General features: G+C 36.2%; 1 protein-coding gene across 4 annotated transcripts in view; it reads left to right on the top strand.

The window, feature by feature from the left end:
- Nucleotides 1-20,987, top strand: part of LOC138834385 (DNA polymerase kappa-like) — a 58,137-nt gene extending 37,150 nt beyond the window's left edge. For 3 of the 4 annotated variants that reach the window (XM_070033016.1, XM_070033017.1, XM_070033015.1), the window contains 9 exons: nucleotides 2,049-2,288; nucleotides 3,377-3,501; nucleotides 5,318-5,484; nucleotides 8,651-8,683; nucleotides 9,798-9,894; nucleotides 12,217-12,388; nucleotides 15,099-16,001; nucleotides 17,354-17,396; nucleotides 17,552-20,987. In XM_070033016.1, the coding sequence (XP_069889117.1) occupies nucleotides 2,049-2,288; nucleotides 3,377-3,501; nucleotides 5,318-5,484; nucleotides 8,651-8,683; nucleotides 9,798-9,894; nucleotides 12,217-12,388; nucleotides 15,099-16,001; nucleotides 17,354-17,396; nucleotides 17,552-17,636 (1,865 nt within the window). In that variant the 3' untranslated portion in view covers nucleotides 17,637-20,987. The other variant, XM_070033018.1, reaches the window with a different exon arrangement.
- The last annotated feature ends 726 nt before the right edge of the window (nucleotides 20,988-21,713 follow it).

Below are 21,713 nucleotides of genomic sequence, written 5' to 3'. Positions count from 1 at the left end.
GCACAGATGGAGGGACTAGATGTATCTTTATAAAAATGAATAATAATAAATTTTAAATATACCAGTTTTTTAGTTAAATGTATATGAGACCATTTTTACATTGAATCAGCTTGTTAATAAATCTCAGGACTTTGAGTCTTCAGAGTTTCTAAACAAAGTATCACAGAAGTTGTTTTCTTAAGATCTAACTATCAAAGGGTTCAGATTACATTGAAGCTAAGGAAGTTATCTGTTTAAGGTGACTTTTTTGTTACTGATAGAAATTAAATATTTTTTAAAAGATTAGCTTCAAACAGATCAAAGCATTCAGTGACTTTTTTTTTCTTCATTTCTAAAGTTTTCCATTATCTGGTTCCAAAACAGCAATTACATCTGTTTCACCCTTGCCAAACTTAGTGACTTCTCTCTTTCTTTCCTTTCCTTTAGATCTTTTTGCAGCTTTATATATAATGAAACAAAAGTTTCATGATTCCATAGGTTTTTCACATAGTCCCATTGTTATCCAATGCAATGCCAAGAAACATGAAGATGCCACACATACTATTCCCAACTCTTTGCCAAAAACACGACTACTTCAAATGTCTGAACTGCCCTGAATCCCAAATGAAAAGGTGTGATAAGGGTTTTACTCACAAACCACAACCACATGTTATATGCATGAGTCACTGACTGCATCAGAGGAGCCCTACAGTAACGGGAAACCCTTGAAGCAAAAACATTATACATGGCATAAAATTCTAGGTTTCTTACATTCTGTGGGACTCACATCATTTAGAAAGTTTAATATAGACAATACATAACAACTCCATTTCCTTATGTTAAGCCCTAAGGGAAAGGTCATTAAACAACCATTTCTGGACACAAAGGACTCCTTTCTTGGTATAATTTTATCATTTGGGGACTTGGCATGTCGCTTTGCTTAAAAATGTCACTTTAGCGGTTCATTAGTTTTTACAGGAGAGAAGGAAAATCATTAAATGATTATGTCAAAGTAACTTCTAAAGGCCTTCTGCTATGATTCCTTTTATTCTAGATTTAAAATTTTTTCATTGGGATTAAGATAAATGTTTTTATTCTGTGTTGATATGATACTTTATAAACAAGAAAGCCAAAGTGAATCTCGAATAAAGAAAATTAAGAATATTTTAGCATTTGAAAGTATTCTTAAAATGAAGAAAAACTAAAAACAAAACTCATATTTCAGGTATACTATATAATGCCTTTTTGCTTCATTTCTAAATTCTAACTTAAGAGGCGTTTTCTTCCTGGAGGAGAATAAAAGAAAAAACTATTTCTATTTGCTTTTTTGGGTGGGAAGGGGGTTCGGTCGTGGGGCCTAAACTCTGGGCCTGGGCCCTGTCCCTCAACTCTTCAGCTCAAGGCTAGTGCTCTACCACTTGAACCACTGTGCCACTTCTGGCTTTTTTCTTTTTGCTTATGTGGTGCTGAGGAATTGAACCGAGGGCCTCAGGCATGCAAGGCAAGCGCTCTACCACTGAGCTACCTTCCCAGCCCACTATTTGTTTTTTTTTTTTTGCTGGTTGTGGGGCCTGAACTCTGGGCCTGAGCTCTGTCCCTCTGCTCTTTGGCGCAAGCTAGCACCCTGCCACTTGAGCCACAGAGCCACTTCCAGCTTTTCTCTGCTTATGTGGTGCTGAGGAGTCGAACCCAGGGCCTCATGCATGCAAGGCAAGCACTCTACCACTGAGCCACCTTCCTGACCCTATTTGCTTTTTTTTTTTAAAGAAAAATGTAACAAGTTTCAAAAGTTAATGAGTTTCACATGTGATATTTTCTTTAAAATATATCCTATAAAAATGGATATTCTTTTTTAAAAGCCTGGACAGTGATTCATTTATTAAATAGTTACAAAATATATATGATGGCATTTCTGATCTTAGTCTCCAGGAACAAAACTAAACTAATTGTGCTTTGTTATTATATGAAACAATGGAGAAAAGAAAAAAAAAAGAATCAAGAGAAACCTCATTTATGAAGTAAGAACTCCTTAATTTGAAGATGAGTTAAGATTCCTATTTGTAATTCAGATAAACCTGGAAAGGAAGTTAATAATGTTTGTGAGCATGAATGGCCCAGTTCTCCACTACTTTTTGAAGATAGCCCTCCTGATCTGCAGCCCCCAGGAAATCCTTTCCAAGTGAACTTTGAAGAACAAAACAATCTTCAAACTCTCCAAGATTCCATTGTTTTTGGAACATCAGCTGAGGAAGTGGTAAAGGAAATTCGGTTCAGAATTGAGCAAAAAACAACACTGACCGCCAGTGCAGGTATTTAAAAGGATACTAATGGCCATTGTGGTTATAATACATCTATTATAAATTGCCTTATTTACTAAAACTCATAGTCATTGAAAACACCTTTCTGAAAAGGAGTAATTTGTTTGTAACAAAAAAGATTTAAAGATTTTGGTTATTATTTTAAATATACTTCAACTGAGAACCATTTCTGTCTTTTTTTTTCTTTTGGTTGTCATGGGGGTTGAACGCTGGGCTTGGGCGCTGTCCCTGTGCTCTTCAGCTCAAGGCAAGCACTCTACGGCTTGAGCCATGGCCACTTCTGGTTTTCTGATGGTTTATTGGAGATAAGAGTCTCATGGACTTTCCTGCCTGGGCTGGCTTGAACCTCAATCCTCAGATCTCAGTCTCTTGAATAGCTAGGATTACAGGCGTGAGCCACTGGCACCTGGCTTAGAACCTTTTCTTTCTTTTCCTTATGTGGAGAATTTATCAAAAAACAAAACAAAACAACTTTCAAAGAGTAAAACATTAATTCTAAATTATATTCTAAGCCTTTCTGAGAAGTAAATATGGAGCCATTATGAAACAACCCAGTATTCCTACTGAAGGTCTTTTTTTGGGGGGGGTCTGGTCGTGGGCCTGAACTCTGGGCCTGGACCCTGTCCCTCAGCTCTTCAGCTCAAGGCTAGCGCTCTACCACTTGAGCCACAGTGCCACTTCCGGCTTTTTTTCTGCTTATGTGGTGCTGAGGAATCGAACCCAGGGCCTCATGTATGCAAGACAAGCACTCTACCACTGAGCCTCCTTCCCAGTCCCTACTGAAGGTCTTAAGTAATCTAGTAACAGTACTACTTACTTAGAAATTACTCTTAGTTTAAAAAAAATCATGAAGAATTAGATAATCATCAAATAGTGCCACAGGTACTAATACATTTCCTTTCCCCAGGACCATAGCAAGCCTTGGGGAAATAGACAGTAATCAGATCTGATTTTTGAGGTAGCATTCTGTACCATTTTAAGTTACTTGGATTTATCATTATTGGTATATTTTGGTCATTTCTGAATTATAAACTGTACATAATCACAACTTGAAGTCATTTGAGTGTTCTTCTTTTAAGGCATTGCCCCTAATACAATGTTAGCAAAAGTGTGCAGTGATAAGAATAAGCCAAATGGACAATACCAGATTCTCCCCACCAGGCAAGCAGTGATGGACTTCATCAAGGACTTACCTATTAGGAAGGTGAGATTGAATATAAAATTTATTATCCATACATATACTCTGATTTCTGATGACACACTATATAGGCTGAGTTTGGTCTTTGTTGAATGTAGACTTGGAGAAAAGTTTCTGCTAAACCCTAAAAGTAAAGTTTAGGAGCTTAATTTCAAAAAAATAATAAATGATAGATTTTTAAGTTCCTGCCAAGAAGAAAAATGAAATGAATGTTTGAAGGATATGTGTGTGTGTGTGTGTGTGTGTGTGTGTGTGTGTGTGTGTGTGCGTGCGCGTGTGCGTGCACACGTGCGCGCGCTGTTCTTGGAGCTTGAACTCAAAGCTTGGGTGCTGTCCCTAAGCTTTTTTGCTCAAGGCCAGTGCTCTATCACTTGAGTCACAGCTCCATTTTCATCTTTTTGGTAGTTAATTGAACATAGATAGGACTTTCTTGCCCGAGATGGCTTTTAACCGAGATCCTCCTAAGTATTGTGAGCCACCAGTGCTTTGCACTGAAGGAATTTTCTTAACGATAAATACTATCATCTCTTTTTTTTGTTGGTCATGGGGCCTGAACTCTGGGCCTGGGCTCTGTCCCTTGGCTCTTCAGCTCAAGGCTAGCGCTCTACCACTTGAGCCACAGTGCCACTTCCAGCTTTTTCTGCTTATGTGCTGCTGAGGAATCGAACCCAGGGCCTCATCATGCAAGGCAAGCACTCTACAACGGAGCCACCTTCCCAGCCCACTATCATCATTTTTAACTCCACATTTTTTTTTACTACCAAATTAATAGAAATGATTATTAGACATCTAGAATTTTTGTTAACAACACTACTTTACCATCTTTAAAATGACAATATTACTTTTTCAAATATATTTTATTATTCTTTAGACCATATATATCTTCACATATAGCATATATAGATCTCCTTTTTGGGGGTGGGGATGGGGGATCCGGTCGTGGGCCTGATCTCTGGGCCTGGGCGCTGTCCCTCAGCTTGTTACCTCAAGGCTAGTGCTCTACCACTTGAGCCACAGCGCCACTTCCAGCTTTTTTTTTTCTGCTTATGTAGTGCTGAGGAATCGAACCCAGGGCCTCATGCATGCAAGGCAAGCTCTTTACCACTGAGCCACCTTCCCAGCCCTATAGATCTCCTTTTTAACCATACTATATGCAATATGATGTTCTAGAGCTTGCTTTCTTTACTTATTGTATAAGAATGAATTTGAATAAAGTATTTTTCAGTGTTCTAAAAAGTCTGTTTTTTTGGGGGGAGGGGAGTCTGGTCGTGGGGCCTGAACTCTGGGCCTGGGCGCTGTCCCTCAGCTCTCCAGCTCAAGGGTAGGGCTCTTCCACTTGAGCCACAGCGCCACTTCCGGCTTTTTTTCTTTTTGCTTATGTGGTGCTAAGGAATCAAACCCAGGGCCTCGGGCATGCAAGGCAAGTGCTCTACCACTGAGCCACCTTCCCAGCCCCAAGTCTGTTTTTTAAGTCTACATGCATATTAAAATCATAAATCTTATAGTAAAAATTGCATTTAGTGTATTTCTTCTACCATTCCAAAGTTTAAGCCACTGAACTCATTTTTAATGCTTTTAAAAATTCCATGAAATGCTAGTTTAAAAAATACTACCAAAACAGCTTCTTACTTACAAGATAGTCATGTTATTGACTATCAAAAGTACTGTAAGATTATAACCTCTGGCCAGGGATGCAGTTGCCTAGCATGTGCAAAGTTGTAAGTTCAAACCTAAAACCAAACACACACATACACACAACCACACACAAATCTGAGTTCTATCTTTAATTTCTATTAATTATAAATATTGATTTTTTTTCTAGGTTTCTGGAATAGGAAAAGTTACAGAAAAAATGTTAAAAGCCCTTGGAATTATTACTTGCACAGAGCTTTACCAACAGAGGGCATTACTTTCTGTCCTTTTCTCTGAAACATCATGGCATTATTTCCTTCATATTTCACTGGGTCTAGGTTCAACAGACCTGGCAAGGTATCTGTATATACAGACATGTTGCTTTTCTTTTTTTTTTAGCATTTAATTTAATTTAATTTAATCGTTGAGATGGATATTGTAAAGACAACATATTTTAAACTTCTTTTAGATTAGTGTAATTCAGAATATATATTTGGATTAAAGCTAGCAGTTGGGATATGGGAGAAAAGGAGAATATCTATCCCCTTCTAGTTAATGGTTTCAACAGTTCAGTAGATGGACAGTTAGCTTTCTGTCCCTGCTTTGTTCTATGGTCAGAGTATAAGAAGAATGCTGGTAGTTGGGTTGTTCAGGGAAGAAAAGTGACTTATATTCCATAATTTTTCCTTTAAATAAGATTAAATGCTTCCATGAAAGACTTGAAGAACTAAGTACCGTTCATTTCTTCTCCAGATTATTCAGTCAGTACCAAGTTCTTAATGTTCTGTGCTATTCTAGACATTAGAGGCAACAATGAATAAGACCAAGTTCTGTCCTTGTAGAGTTTACACACAAATGTGAGAGGTAGACAATAACCAATAGCCAAATGAATAAAGTGGAGTAAGGGTGGAGAAAATGGCATGGTGATTGTAAGTGTTGGTAGCCACCGTCCAGAGGCAGAGACCTGAGGAAGCCAGTCAAAGGACTGGCTAGGAGAAGATGGAACAGCTAAAGACGTAAGAGGAGATGGGGCTCTGAGCTTTCTTCATCTAAACTTTCAAAAATGAAGTTCACTGTAACTAGAAGGTGAAATGATTGGGAATAAATGAAGAGAATTTTAAAAAATGGAAATTATAAAAATCAATCCTAAATGTACACTTATACAACCACTTTGGAAAGCAGTCTGGAGGGTCCTTAGAAAGCTAAAGATTGACCTCCCTTACGACCCAGTCATACCACTTCTAGGCATCTACCCTGAAAAACAGGAACCAATATACAAGGACACGTGCACCTCCATGTTTATTGCAGCACTGTTCACAATAGCTAGGATATGGAAACAACCCAGATGCCCCACCACAGATGAATGGATCCAAAAATTGTGGTATCTATACACAATGGAATATTATGCAGCCATTAGAAATGACAAAATAATGGCATTTGCAGGGAAATGGATGGAGCTAGAAGGAATCATGTTGAGCTAGGTAAGCCAAGAGCAAAGAGACAAACGGTACATGGTCTCCCTGATAAGTGGATGCTAAATCCAAAATGTTAGGTGATATGACAAAACTAACAGAACTTAAGAAACAAAGAACTCCCACTCATCTGGTCGAACAACTACTAAATATCCCCATGCTGCTGATCACATGTATGGTGTATAACGTGAACACCGTTATATGTTATAGACTGATAGACAGTATGCTCCAGGAAAGTTAGAATGAACTTGTGACTTTAAATGAGCATCATTATTCCACAATACTGTGAAATTCGAGAAATTATGTAATCACTTAATCACAATCAAAAAAAAAAAAAAGAACCTCGGGGAAAGTAGGGATGGAAGGGAAGGGATGGTAGGGGAAAAACAATGGAGGGGGTAACAATGTCCAATAGGAAGTGTACTCATTACCTCACTCATGTAACTGTAACCCTCTGTATAGTATCTTTACAATTAAAAAAAAATCAATCCTAGGTATTTTTTTACTATCAATCTGTTTTTGTGCCCTTAAAATTCCCCCCCCCTCTCTCTCGCTCGCTCTCTCGCTCTCGCTCTCTCTCACTCTCTCCCCCCATCTCCCTCTCTCTCTCACACACACATATAGAGACAGTCTCACTACATAGCTCAGTCTGAGTTCTAAAGTGATTTTCCTGCTTCCTGAAGCAGGATGCCTCCTGAGTACTGGGATTACAGATGTATACTACCACACTCAACTTCCTTTATATTCTTCTACTTCAGCTAAAGTCCAGTAAAATCACTCACTATGCCTATAAATAGCTGTTTTGTCCATTAAGCCTGATAAATCTTACACAAATCGGAAGGTTTGTTGGATACACTAGTGCATGACTATAATTCTATTTCTCAAGAGACTGAGACAAAGCCAGCCTGGACTATGTAGTGACAATCTGTCTCACAAAAGTAAAGAAATTGTGCCTGTTGTTTTGGGTCCACAGTTAACTGACTTATTTATTTGTTTATATATTTTATGTATTTAGGTTCTGGGGTTTTAATTCAAGGGGCAAGAGTTCTACCACTTGAACCACAGCTCCAGCCCTTTTTTACTTTAGTTATTTTTTTCAGGCCGGTTTCATGCTTTACCCATGGCCAGCTTCAGAGTACAGTACCTCTCATGTAAACTGAGGCCATGGGCATGCATGCCACCATACATGGCTGTATATGGTGATTGATTGAGATGAGTCTCACTAATTTTTTTGCCCAGACTGACCTCAAACCATAGTCCTCCATGTAGTATCTGCCTCCTGAGCAGCTGGGATTATAGGCATGAGCAGTTGTGCTGATTTTGATCTTAAACAGATAGAATGAAAGATAAAGATATTATAGTAGTATAAATAATCAAGTATTTGAATAAAATGGAAAGCAGCTCCAGTCTAGTCAGTTTGGGTTCCCAACATCCTGTTGATGTGTACCAAACTCTGATAGAGCTTTCATAGAGTAGTATAAATGAATAACGAATAGGCTTATAGCTAGATAGTTTAGCCCAAACTAGATAAATTTAATTAAAATTCATTATAGCCACGACTTTATACCACTATCTCCTATTGGTTTTTATAAGTATTTTATAAGTTATAGTTTAGATTTTATATATATTAAGGATTTAAGCTTTTAATAGCAGCAGTTTATAATATCTGCCTGTTTTCAAACTTCCTTTCTTCAAATAGATATCAATTTGACCCATAACATGTATAATCATAATATCATGTTTTATTATAATTTTAGTATTAGATTAAAAGGAAAAACTCATAGTTTTTCATAGCATTTGTATAAGTTTTAATTTAAAAATTGAGGTAATCTAAACTAGGTATAGTGGTGCACACCTATAATCTCAGTACTTTTGAGGTCCTGAGACAGGAGGATAGGAAGTTCAAGGACAGCCTGGACTATGTAGGGAAACTGACTCTGAAGAAAACGAAACAAATGAACGAGTGAAGACATCCACTTATATATTAAGTTCTCTTGGATAATAAAAAATTATTCTTTGAGAAAGAAATAATGACTTTTTCTCATTTTTAGGGATGGAGAAAGGAAAAGTATGAGCGTTGAAAGGTAATTTTTATTGTTTATTAGTTAGAATTCATGCTTCAAAAATTAATTTTTAGTAAAGTATTACTGAAATTTTAAAAATAATAAATCACAACAAATAATTGATATCAATTCACACTCCCTGGAGTACAGGGTTTATTATCCTTGATTGCTGTATCTCTGTGGGGGGAAAAAATTAACTAAAGTTTTTGGGTTTGCTCCTATTCAGTGTATACTAAGTCACTTAGGATCCCAAATTTTTATTTCTAGTTGTATTTGTAAGTGCAATTAATCTTTACTTAGGAAATTTAAGAAGTAACAATGAGAATTCTTCTTAGAACTCTTCAAAGATAAGTCAAATGATCAGCAGCCTGGAATACAAGTTGAACGTCTCTAGTTTGAAAATCTGAAGTCTGAAATGCTCCAAATGTAAATCATTGAGGCCAGCATGCTACCACAGTAGAAAATTCCTCACTTGACCTACTGTGATAGGTTGTAGTCAAAACACACACTCAAAATTCTGTGTGAAAGTACCTTTAGACTATGGATATGAGGCCTTTATGAAATACAAATGAGTTTCATGGCCAGACTTGGGTTCCCTCTCCAAAATCTTCTTATGTACCTTCAAATATCCCAAAATTCAAAAAATCCAAAATATAAATCCATCTTTTCCTTGTATGCACTTCAGATAAAGTATCTTCAACCTGAATAAAATATCAGTGATAGAGAACATAAAGATAATCTAATTAAGTGGACTTTTATAGACTTATGTGGAAGTCAGATGTGATCTCAATAGAAATCTGGAAGGAATATGTCAGTTTTCAAAAGTCCTTCAGTTGTCCTCAGAGCAGCAAAGTTCCTCTGAGACATTTAAGAACCATTGAGTTTAAGCCCAAGGACCAGAAAAAAAAAAGTAGAGAGAGCAAGAGCCATAAAATTATGCCTTTGCTGATCTACTTACCATCTAAATAGTTTTCCATTAATGTTTTAATTTATTATGTATCTTCATCTGAAATTTTTTGTGCGACAAAAAAATGAAACAATGTTATGCCACCAAAACTGACCACAGGTATATCATTCTCAAACTATTGAGAGTTGTAGTTTACTATGTGCACTAACATTGTTCTTGTCTCTCTAGGACATTCAGTGAGGTAAGCAAAGCAGAAGAACAGTACAGCTTGTGCCAAGAACTTTGCACTGAACTTGCTCAAGACCTCCAGAAAGAGGGACTTAAGGTACTTTATTTTGATGTGGTGTTTTAGCTTAAATTTTAATAATAAAATACCAGTATAAAACAAAAGTTATCTGAGACTTTTCTTAAAGATGAATACAAATTAGTAAACGTTGGAACAGAACATTCCTGTCCCCAACAATCAGAAACAGATTCAATCTGACCCACATCTGAATCTCCAATGAGATCGTGCTATGGGAGAGCAACCTGTGGAACTGGAATGGCTCCAGGGTAGTGACAGGCAGTTTGTGCTACCTCAGGAGAACATTTGAATGAAGGACTAAAGCAAACTTATATTGGCATTAGAGAAAAGGGCAAAGGGAAGGCTTTGCCTAGAATTGTATTCACATATTATTAATTCATCCTTGAATATTTTTCTCACGTAGACAGTGACCTTTTAGAGCAGGCATTTTGTTTCAAGGCTCTAATCCAGCTTGTTTAACACAGTGAGAATAAAATCCTGGAACACTTTTGACTTTCATCTTCCCTCCCTACGCTCTCAAAACAGAGTTGGAATTATTACAAAGGGTAATATAAAAATATTTGAAAGTTATTCTTATAGCTGGATGTGGTGGTTCATACCTGTATTCACAGCCCTAGAAAGGCTGAGGTAGGTTGATTGAGTTTGAGGCCAGCCTGGGCGCGCACATACACACACACACACACACACACACGCACGCACGTACACACGCACGCACACACACACACACACATACACATATCTGATTAGCATTGTTCTTATAATCTTTCTCTATTACACCTTGAGTAAAAAATTCTTTTAAATTTAAAAATATTTAAATTTTAGAATCATTATAGATTTATAGAAAAGAGTACCGATGTATGTTTCACTGAGTATTCTCAATGATTAAAAGTTTGTCATAGTAGTGAGAAAGAAACATGAGCATATTGCTATTAACTAAACCTTATACTCATTTGGATTTACCTTATTTTTCTATAGTTACCTTTCCAGGGGTCAGTCTAGGAAACTACATTGCATTTATTCGCCATGTCTCCCTGGTCATCTCTGTGACAGTCCTAAGGACTTGTGGCCATATTTCCTGCAAATAGGCCTCAATCTGTTTGTGTCCAATAGCTTTCTCATGGTTTGACCAGGATTATAGATTTCAAGCAACATTACCACAAAGTAAAGTGCTCTTTTTACCATATTCTGTCAAGTGTGTCAGCCATGGCTGATGTTAACTTTCTATCACATGACTAGGTAGTATTTCTTAGCCCTCTCTACTATCAAAGTACTGCTTTTCCTTTGGGCAGTGAGTTAAGTTGATTAGTCTACCCTCAAGTGAAGAAATGCTGAAATTAAGTTCCACCTGGCAGAGATCCTAGGAGAGGTATACAATATAACCATTATGTTTGCTATAGAAGCATTAAGCACAATTAATTGAGCCACTGTCACCACCCCAGAATGCTTTCTGGTACCTTTTAAGACAAAGGAAGTTCTTACAAAGAAATTGTTAAGTTTGAATTAAGGGACTTGTACTTGCTAGACAAGCACTTTATCATTGAGATATGCCTCCAGCCCTTTTTGTTTTTATTTTCTGATAAGGTCTCCAGCTTACTGCCTGGGCTTGCCTCAGACTTTCAGTCTTTTTTATCTATGCCTCCTGCATAGCTTAGATTACAGTCATATGACACCTCATCTGGCATGTTTGTTGAGATTAGGTCTCACTAAGTTTTTTTTTTTTGGTCAGTTCTGGGGCTTGAACTCTGGGCTTGGGTGCTGTCCCTGCACTCTTCAGCTCAAGGTGAGCGCTCTACCACTTGAGCTACAATACCACTTCTGGTCTTCTAGTGGTTTATTGGAGATAAGAGTCTCACAGACTTTACTGCCCCAACTGGCTTTGAACTGCGATCCTCAGATCTCAGCCTCCTGAATAGCTAGGATTACAGGCGTCTCACTTTTTGCCTGGGCTGGCCTTTTAAATGTGATCATTTCAAACTCCATGTCCCAAATAATTGAGATTGTAAATCATGAGCCACTGCACCCTACTCATGAGATCTTTTCAGTAAACTACCTGTAGAAAGATTTTTTTTCTTCACTGTTTAGAATTAATCTCTAAGAGAGATTCAGCAAAAAGTAAAATTACCAGTTAACTTTACACTTTATGTAAAGATATTTTATAAAATCTGTCTGTAAAATATTGGCTAAAGTGAGATTTGTAGATTATAGATTTTATTTTACCAGTAATTAACTATACAGTCTTACTTATATGTGTATATAAAGACTTTTCTGAGTTCTTCTAACCTGAAAACAACTTTTCTAGAAGCTAGAAAGCCTTTATAGAATAATGTACTCTATCTGTCACAGGGAAGAACTGTTACCATCAAGCTGAAAAATGTGAATTTTGAAGTAAAAACCCGTGCAATTACGGTTTCATCTATTGTGTCTACTGCAGAGGAAATATTTGCCATTGCTAAAGAATTGCTGAGAACAGAGATTAATGCTGAATGTCCATATCCCTTGAGATTAAGACTTATGGGTATGACGGATATTTTCTTCTTGTTCTTTTTCCTTAACTCTTTTAGATTCCCCCACCCCCGCCTTTCCCCTTGCCAAAAAAAATCTTTGGAAATAATCTTATCCCACATTATTCATTCATTCATTCATTCATTCATTTGTTTTATTTTATGGTACTAGAGATTGAATTCAGGGTCTTGTACTTGCTAGACAAGTGCTTTATCACTGAAGCCAGGCCCCCGTTCCACCCCCATTTTCTTTCTTAAAGTTGTTTAGGAAGTTGTTATTGTGCTGCTACCATTTACCTTAATTCCTGAACTATTTTAGATTCAGTACATACTAATTAAAACCATTCTTATTGTAGCTGAATCTTGGGGCAAGATATGCTTCAAAATTCAAGACTTTGCAGATATTAGCTGACAAAAATCAGTGCACATTAACTATGTTATATAATATTCCCTTCGGAATCTAGAAGCATGTTAATATTTCTGTAGCAAACAAATTATTCACAGACTGACTGTGAAGACACTAACACCACATTAATTTAGTTATCATTTATTACATGTTGCTACAGTTTTCAGAAATTTAGGGGTGACAGAATTACAGATAAAAGGATTGGGAAACTATAGAAACACATTAACAGCCCAAAGCAGAATGTAGGAGAGAATGTATAGAGATAAGCACTCCAAATGCCCACCTTACTGCTAAGACTGGGCAGTTTCCAAAGATAGCACATCTTGAAAGCAATTGGATCAAGTTTGTTAAAGGAGCCACAGAGCAACTGTTTATAACAGCTTTATTTATAATTGGGGAAACTTGGTTACAACCAAGAAGCTGTCCTTCAATGAATAAATAAATAAACTATGGTATATCTAGATATGGGATAATTTTTCCCACATAAATAAGCCATGAAAAGACTTGGAGGAAACTTAAATGCATAGTGTCAAGTAAAAGAACCCAGTATGAAAGGATGCATACAGTATGACTTGCATAATATGGCATCTGGGAAAGACAAAACCATGGAGACCATAAAAAGGAAGTAGTTGTCCAGGGCCAGGGAGGGATAAATCTGCATAAATTTGACTAGTCAGAGCACACGATTTTTAAGGCAGTAAAACTCTTCCTTATGATTCAATAATGGTAAAATAAATATCATTATGAATTTGGCTAAGCCCAAAGGAAGTACACTACCACCAGGAATATATGTAAAACACAGTGTCAATGTAGACTCCTCAGCTTAACAAATGTACCTTCTGGTGCAAGATGTTGCTAGAACAAGAGGTGAGAGAAAATGGAGTCAGAGCAAAATCTTCGAAGAGAAGAAGAGCTAAAGAATCTGTATAGCTCAATTCAGTTATGAACTCTGATTTACTGATACTATATCTCAGACACTCATTGCAAGTCCTATGGAATCGTGCCAACTCTGACAAATTGTTCCTACTTAATGATATCTAGTTTGTTTTTTGTTTTTTTGTTTTGCTAATTCTGGGGCTTGAACTCAGGACCTGGGAATTGTCCCTGAGCCTCTCTGCTCAAGGCTAGCACTCTACCACTTGAGCCCAGCACCACTTGGGGCTTTTTCTGTTGTGTGGTACTGAGGAATCGAACCCAGGGCTTCATGCATGGTAGGCAAGCAATCTACCACTGAGCCACATTCCCAGTCTTGATACCTAGTTTTTATAAAGGGAAGTTAACCCCTATTTTAATTATACCAGTGCACCCAGTATTGGCAACTACTCTGGTAGTAATGAGAGGATGTGAATATGTACATACATGCAGATTTGAAAAGACCTAGAATTTCTATTTCAGGCATTTATCCCAGGGAAAAGTAGATGAAAGCTGCACATATTGAGCATTATTTATAATAATAAGATAATTTAAGTTTTTATATTCACTCATACTATTACATAATGTTATATCACAGGTCTGGTAGAAAACTAAGTAGCTGAAAAAAGTTACATTATATTTCAATCCAACATGGGAATTTTTTCATATACATATTTTTTAGCAAGCAAGGGCTGGGAATGTGGCTTAGTGGTAGAGTGCTTGCCTAACATGCATGAAGCCCTGGGTTTGATTCCTCAGTACCACATAAACAGAAAAAGCCAGAAGTGGTGATGTGGCTCTAGTGGTAAAGTGCTAGCCTTGAGCAAAAGAAGATCAGGGACAGTGCCCAGGCCCTGAGTTCATGCCCCAGGACTGGCACCAAATAAAAAAAAACACCAAAAAACAAAAACAAAGTTTCAGAAAAGTATGAATATTGTAAATATATTTTGTAAATATATGGGAATCATTAATAATCATTACCTCTAAAGAATAGGAGTTAGGTCCTAAGTTTGTATAAGGATTGTTTATGTGGTTCACAATGGACATTTTAACTATATGTACTATACCTAATTTATTAAAATTAATTATATGAGAAATAGTGTATTTTTAAAAAGAAAATATTAGACTGGAAAGGTAGCTTCAGTGGTAAAGTATATGTATATGCTAGTATATGGAAGGCAGTGGATTCAGTCTTCAGCGCTGAAAAGTGTAAGAGTGAATGTGTGTGTGTGTGTGTGTGTGTGTGTGTGTGTGTGTGTGTGTGTGTGTGTGTGTGTTCTGAACTTATTCTTTCCAGCTTGCCTTTGTATATATGTCACAAAAGCATTATATAAAGTTTTTATACATTAAGAGTCAATTGGCTTTATAGAATTTGGAATTGATTAATTGTCATTGATTTAATTTAGGTGTTCGTATATCTAGTTTTTCCAGTGAAGAAGACAAGAAGCACCAACAAAGGAGCATCATTGGCTTCTTACAGCCTGGAAACCAAGCTCTGTTAGCCACTGCATGCGAACTAGATAAAACTGACAAAGATCAGTTTGCAAAACCTCTAGAAATGTGTCATAAAAAGAGTTTCTTTGATAAAAAAAGATCAGAACGGATGTGGAACCATCAAGAAAAATCTAAATGTGAAACTGTGGATAGACAAAGTTCTCAGCTATCACAGCCATTCCAAGTTTTAAAGAAGATGATTGAAAATGTAGAAACATCAGAGAATTGTCAAGTATTTACTTGCCCCATTTGCTTTAAGGAACAAGGGCACATCAGTCTGGAAGCCTTTAATAAACACATGGATGCATGTCTTGATGGCCATTCAAGCAGTGAGAACTCTAAAATGTTCTCATATCCACATGCTTCCTCCACTGCCATGAATCAGAAAGAAAGTATACCTCATTCTTTTTCACTTTGGGAGAAACAAAATTATGAAACCCATGAGAAAAATCTAGAAATGACTTCAGTGCATTGTGTAGATTCAGTAGAGACTAAAAGTAATTCATCAATAGGAGAAAATTCAGACATTTCAAGGGTTAAGTTTAGCAAGAAAGAATGTTTCAGTCTTCCAAACAAGTCATCTATTACAATTTCATTGGAAAATGGAAGTGGGCAAGAGTCTCTTCAGTCTTCTATCAGTGAAATGACAAGCCAGGCTCTAGTTTGTCCAGTGTGTAACCTTGAACAAAAGACTTTAGATCTTACCCAGTTCAATGAGCATGTGGATATTTGCTTAAATAAAGATATTATCCAAGAACTGAGAAATAATGAATTTAAGCCAGTTAACCAACCCAAAGAAAGCTCCAGAAGTTCAGGTGAGTTTGTTGTCATTAAGAAAAGCATGGTTTTCTAGGAATACATCTTAGCAAAATTAAGGAGATTGTTAATCTGAAAGAATTACTAGAAAAAAGTGGTTTGTTTATTCTGACATTTAAGAAAATATGCATCACTTTACCATAGTTTACAATTAAATCAACAACTTTTGAAGTTATGGACAATCCAGGTCGGGCTTGATTGAATGCAGAATAAACTAAAAAAAATTTAAGGTTTGGGACTGGGAAGTTGGCTCAGTGGTAGAGTGCTTGCCTCACATGCATGAATCCCTGGGTTCAATTCCTCAGCACCATATAAGCATAAAAAGCTGGAAGTGGTGCTGTGGCTCAAGTGGTTAGGTGCTAGCCTTGAGCTGAAGAGCTGAGAGACAGTGCTCAGGCCCATAGTTCAGGCCCCATGACCAACAAAAATAAATAAATAAAAATAAAAATTTAAGGTTTGGTGTGATCTAATTTAAAGAGGAGTTTCTTCAGAGAAGACTAGTCAGGATTCACAAATTAAATATACTTACAGACAAGAAGTGATGGATGAATGTATTTATTACTTATTTGCTGTATTAGAGACTGAACTCAGGGTGCTTGACTTCTTGAGCCACAATAGACCTTTTGGCTTTTTAGGTGGTTTTTCAGATAACATCTTATACAGTTTGCCCAGGCAGGCCTCAAACTATAATATACCTATATATGCCTCTTGTATGGCATACCCCACCATATCTGGTTTATTTCTTGAAATCAGGTCTTGCCAATATTGGGTCCAGGCTAGCCTTAAACCATGATCCTCTCAATTTCTGCTTCCCAAATAGTCATGATTGTCATCATGACTATTGCACTTATACAGGAAGCTTTTGTTCTAAGCTTTTTGTAGTACCAACTACCAAATCAAATTCCAAAACCAAAATGAAATGAAATGCTAGTAAAACTAGTAAACTATAAAGTAGTTGTGCTATAAAGTTAGTTTCTGCATTGTGTAATGTAGCTTTATAGTATCAAGGAAGTTTTGGGTATGTTAGTGAGTTTTATCTTTTGAATATTTATAAGTGTTTAAAAGGCATTGTGGCTCATATCTTTAATTCTATCAATTCAGGAGACTGAGAACTAAAGAACACAATTCTAAATCAGCCTGGGAAAGACAAATCAGAGAGATTTTTATTTCCAGTTAACCAGTAAAAAGCTGAAATTGGAGGCATTACACAAGGCATTACCCAACCTTGAGCCAAAAAGGATAAGCAAGTGCTGGAGACTCTGACTTCAATCCCTACTACTGGTATCAAAAAAAAAAAAATCTCAATTGTTTCATGTAGTTCATTTTAGAATTTCTTTTCTTCCCTGTAAAGGTACCTCCAGCAAAGTACAGAAGACTGAAGCAAAAACAAAAAGGTATGATTACTATGAGCTTTAATAGAGCTGTCCAGGAAACTGGCATTATTTTTGTAGTCTAACTTTTAGGAGATGTTTAGTTGACATTTTAAAAGCCAGCTGTTTCCAATTTTTTTAATGTTCTTCAATTGATGATATCTTCTTTTTCATTCCAGGCCAGGACTGATGACAAAGTACTCAGCATCAAAGAAAACAAAACCCAACAATCCCAGACACACCCTTGATGTGTTTTTTAAATGAGCCTTGAATATTTTATCAATAATTTTAATCAATTTTTAATCAGTTTTATAATCAATGAACTAATTCTCATTTTAAATGTACACATTCATTTGGTGAGGGCAAGTACAGTAATTCCTCCCTAAGTAGTAGTTCCTTTTCTAAGAATTTGAGATGTATACTGATTTACTTCTTTATGCCTTTTTTGTAATGAGGATTCCATTTCATTGTGAGTTGGAAATCAAACATGTTAGAGATCATTTTTAAATGAAAAGTGACGGCTGGAGTGGTGCCCAATGGTACAAGATCCTGGGTTCAATCACTAACAATGAAAAAAGAGAAGAAAGAGAAATGGGATCAGAAAATGCTTTTAAAATTATTTTGTAATTGAATTTATAATGAATATAAAAGCATAATTATAAGAACTCTCAGTTTTACACATTTTAGCATCTATTTTACTATTATTTTTAGCACTTAACTACTTGGTTTAAATTGGACTGCTGCTATAGTTAGTTTTGTATCTTTAGATATTCTGTGAGCTTCATAATTAAAATCTATCCTAAATTCTGGGAGGAACATTAGTTTAACAGAAATAGCATGAGAGCTTTAATTACCTCAGGAAAATGATGTCATTATTATCTGTGTTAAAAGGATTTTTACTCAAAATCTTGTTTTTGTGTTTTTTTTTTTCATTGAAAATTCCTCTATCCTATAAATAAGCACTTGGTTCACTTTAAAAAGCAGTCTAAGCTGGGGGCTAAGGGCTCATGCTTGTAATCCTAGCTACTCAGAAGGCTGAGATCTGAAGATAGCTGTTCTAAGCCAGCCCAGGAAGAAAAGTCTGTTAGACTTATCTTCAATTAACCAGCAAAAAGCTAGAAGTAGAGCTATGGTTCAAATGGTAGAGCAGATATCTTGAGCAAAAAAGCCAATCAAGAGCATGACTTCCTGAGTTCAAGCCTCAGTACAGGTACGAAAAGAAGAAAAAAATAGTTCAAGATTCAAAGTACATTTTTAATGGACTTTTTAAAGTAACTTTTTAAAGTACACTTTCTATACATATGTAAAAAATATAAATAAATAAATTGCATAGTCACTTTATTTTTGTTCTAATATCCAAGAGAAAATGTGCAACTCAAAAGATTAAAAGAGGGCTGGCATGTAGCTCAGTGGCAAAGGACTTGCTTAGCAAGTATATCCTGGGTTCGATCCCCATACCAAAAAAGAAAAAGACAAAAAAAAATTTAAGATTAATGAATATTTGAATATCTTATTCTCATTCTCTTAGTTATGTCTCTGTGGCAATCATACTAATGTCTGGTAAAGAAGAAAGCTGAATTAAGTTATGTAACTACTTTGAGCATACTATCAACATAAATTCTTATCAAAATCTATGTAATTGGAACATAAAGATGGAAACTTTAAGGAACTGAATTTTTTAATATTTTTATTTTCTATTCCTACTTTTCATATTTTAGCTCATGTAAATATACAAGGAAATAATATTTGAGGGATAGCTTCATTAAGACCTTGCAAAGCCCTAGCCAAAAGGGGTGACTTAACTTTTAATTACTAGCTTGGGGCTGGGAATATGGTTTAGTGGTAGAGTGCTTGCCTAACATGCATGAAGCCCTAGGTTTGATTCCTAAGTACCACATAAACAGAAAAAGCTGGAAGTGGTGCTGTGGCTCAAGTGGTAGAGTGCTAGCCTTGAGCAAAAGAAGCTCAGGGACAGTGCCCAGGCCCTGAATTCAAGCCCCAGGACTGGCAAACAAACAAACAAACTTTTAATTACTAGCTTGTTTAAAATTAGGCTTACCACTTTTTTAACATACTTAGTCTCATGGCTAATTTATTATAGCTAATAGCAAACAAAGTTCTGTCATTATAGTTCTTGATTATATGGTTTTCTATGTAAATTATGTATAAAATTAAATTCTGTGAAAGTGATTTAAGGTATATGTTGGCTGTCTTTCCTGGTTTATTTTTATTGCTATCAACATTAAATACTGAGTTATAATACTGAATTGTTAGTGGTCAGGTATAGTGGCACATATCTTAATTCCAGGTACTCAGAAGACATACGTAGGAGGATCACAGATTGAGGTCAGTCTAAGCAAAATGTGCCAGACAGACCCTGTCTGGAAAATACTGTCATCCCTCTATATTGCACTTTACTCCCTGTGACTTCACTGTATTGCAGGTTTAAAAAACAAAACAAAAAAATAAATAATGATCCCTCACATATCACAGAAGCTGTGTTCCAGAGACCCCTGCCATAGGTGAAAATCCGCGAAGTAGCAATAAATGAACCACAGTATAGCAAGGGACGACTGTCTAACGCTGCTACTTCGCGGATTTTCACCTATGGTGGAGGTCTCTGGAAGGTAACTCCCACAGTGGGTGAAAGATCACTGAAACCTGAAGAGCACGAATGGGCTGGAGTCATGGCCCACATAGTAGAGTGCTTGGCTAACCAATGTAAGGCCTTGAGTTCAAATCTCAGTACCATCATAAAGTGTTTTTGAATTTTGGTTTGGCTGAATTAATTGAATGCTATCATACAATAATATTTAATAATGTTTAAAAATTGCAAATTTTAGTTGATATATTAACAGATAGGACAGCTTTCTTTCTTTTTCTTTTATTTTTTGGAGATAGATGCTTGCTACATAGTCTAGATGGCCTGTGTACTTAAAATCCTCCTGCCTCCAAATGAAGTACTGGAATTATAGGTGTGCATCATTCACTCCTAGTTTTCTTCAATTTTCTACTTTTTCTCTCTATTTCCTTTTTTCCAGAATTCTCTCCACATTATTTGCTGTTTGGTCTGATATATCCAACTCATTATAAATTTTTACCTGTAGCATACTTAGAAATGTAGCAAAACTATATAGTAATAAGCACCCATAATTCTACTTACTCAGAAGCTCAAAATATAAAGATCTACGTGGGAGAAAAAAGCTTGTCTCACATACGTGGTTCTAAAAAAAAACAGTATCATTAGAAATATATATATATTTTTTCAATTGTATTATTTTATGTATTAGGAAGAGACATAATCAATAGAAATGTGGACAAAAGACTGGATAACACTTAACATGAAAGAACCCAAATAACTATGAATGTGAAGAGTCTCAGGCATTATTAGTATACTGGAAATGAAACAGAACTACAAAAAAAGTGTTACTATATCTCCATCATGTCCACAGAAATGAGTGCTTCAATAATAATAAGCTTTAGTTGTGATGCAAACCCTTACTTAGGAACAATCATTTTGGAAATTGTCCTATAGTAAACTCAATAAATACAGTGAATAAAATTTGTGTGAATAATTTGTGAATAATTTGTCTACATGTTAGTTAAGAGAAGGGTTTATTTTTGTCTTATATGCCTACATTTTTAAAAATCTACATTGTATAGGAACTTAATAAAGCTATGTATATAAGGCAAATGTACAAATATGAACAAAGTATAAGTATATGCAAAAGTAGTATACTAAGGGGCTGGGAAGGTGGCTCAGTGGTAGAGCACTTGCCTTGCATGCCTGAGGCCCTGGGTTCGATTCCTCAGCACCACATAAGCAAAAAGAAAAAAGCTGGAAGTGACGCTGTAGCTCAAGTGGTAGAGCGCTAGCCTTGAGCTGAAGAGCTGAGGGACAGCGCCCAGGTCCAGAGTTCAGGCCCCATGACCAGACCCCCACCCAAAAAAAAAAAAGTAGTGTACTGAAACCCACTAAAACTAAAAGAAGGGATAAAGAATAATAGAAGGAATGAATTTGATCAAAATACGTGTACTCATGAAACTTTGTAATTAATATGTGGTAATATGAAACTGTACAAACTCAATAGCATTCCTATAAAACAGTAATCACCAATTAGCATGAAGATACCTGAGTGGAAAAAATAGCAAAAATATGCCAGAATTTGAAGTTACAAAATATTACTGAAAGGAAAATAGTCTCTACCTGATAGATGAAGCATAGTTCTGTTCATGAACAGGAAGAAACTATCCCCAAAAGTGTTCTGAAAGTTCAAACTGGGACTGGGAATGTGGCTTAGTGGTAGAATGCTTGCCTAACATGCATGAAACCCTGAATTC

The sequence above is a fragment of the Dipodomys merriami genome, unplaced genomic scaffold, assembly GCF_024711535.1.
Source record: "Dipodomys merriami isolate MVZ:Mamm:240054 unplaced genomic scaffold, mDipMer1.0.p SCAF_213, whole genome shotgun sequence".
NCBI classification, from domain to species: Eukaryota; Metazoa; Chordata; class Mammalia; order Rodentia; family Heteromyidae; genus Dipodomys; species Dipodomys merriami.
The sequence above is the reverse complement of the archived record's forward strand: the minus strand, read 5'-3'. Positions and strand labels throughout refer to the sequence as shown.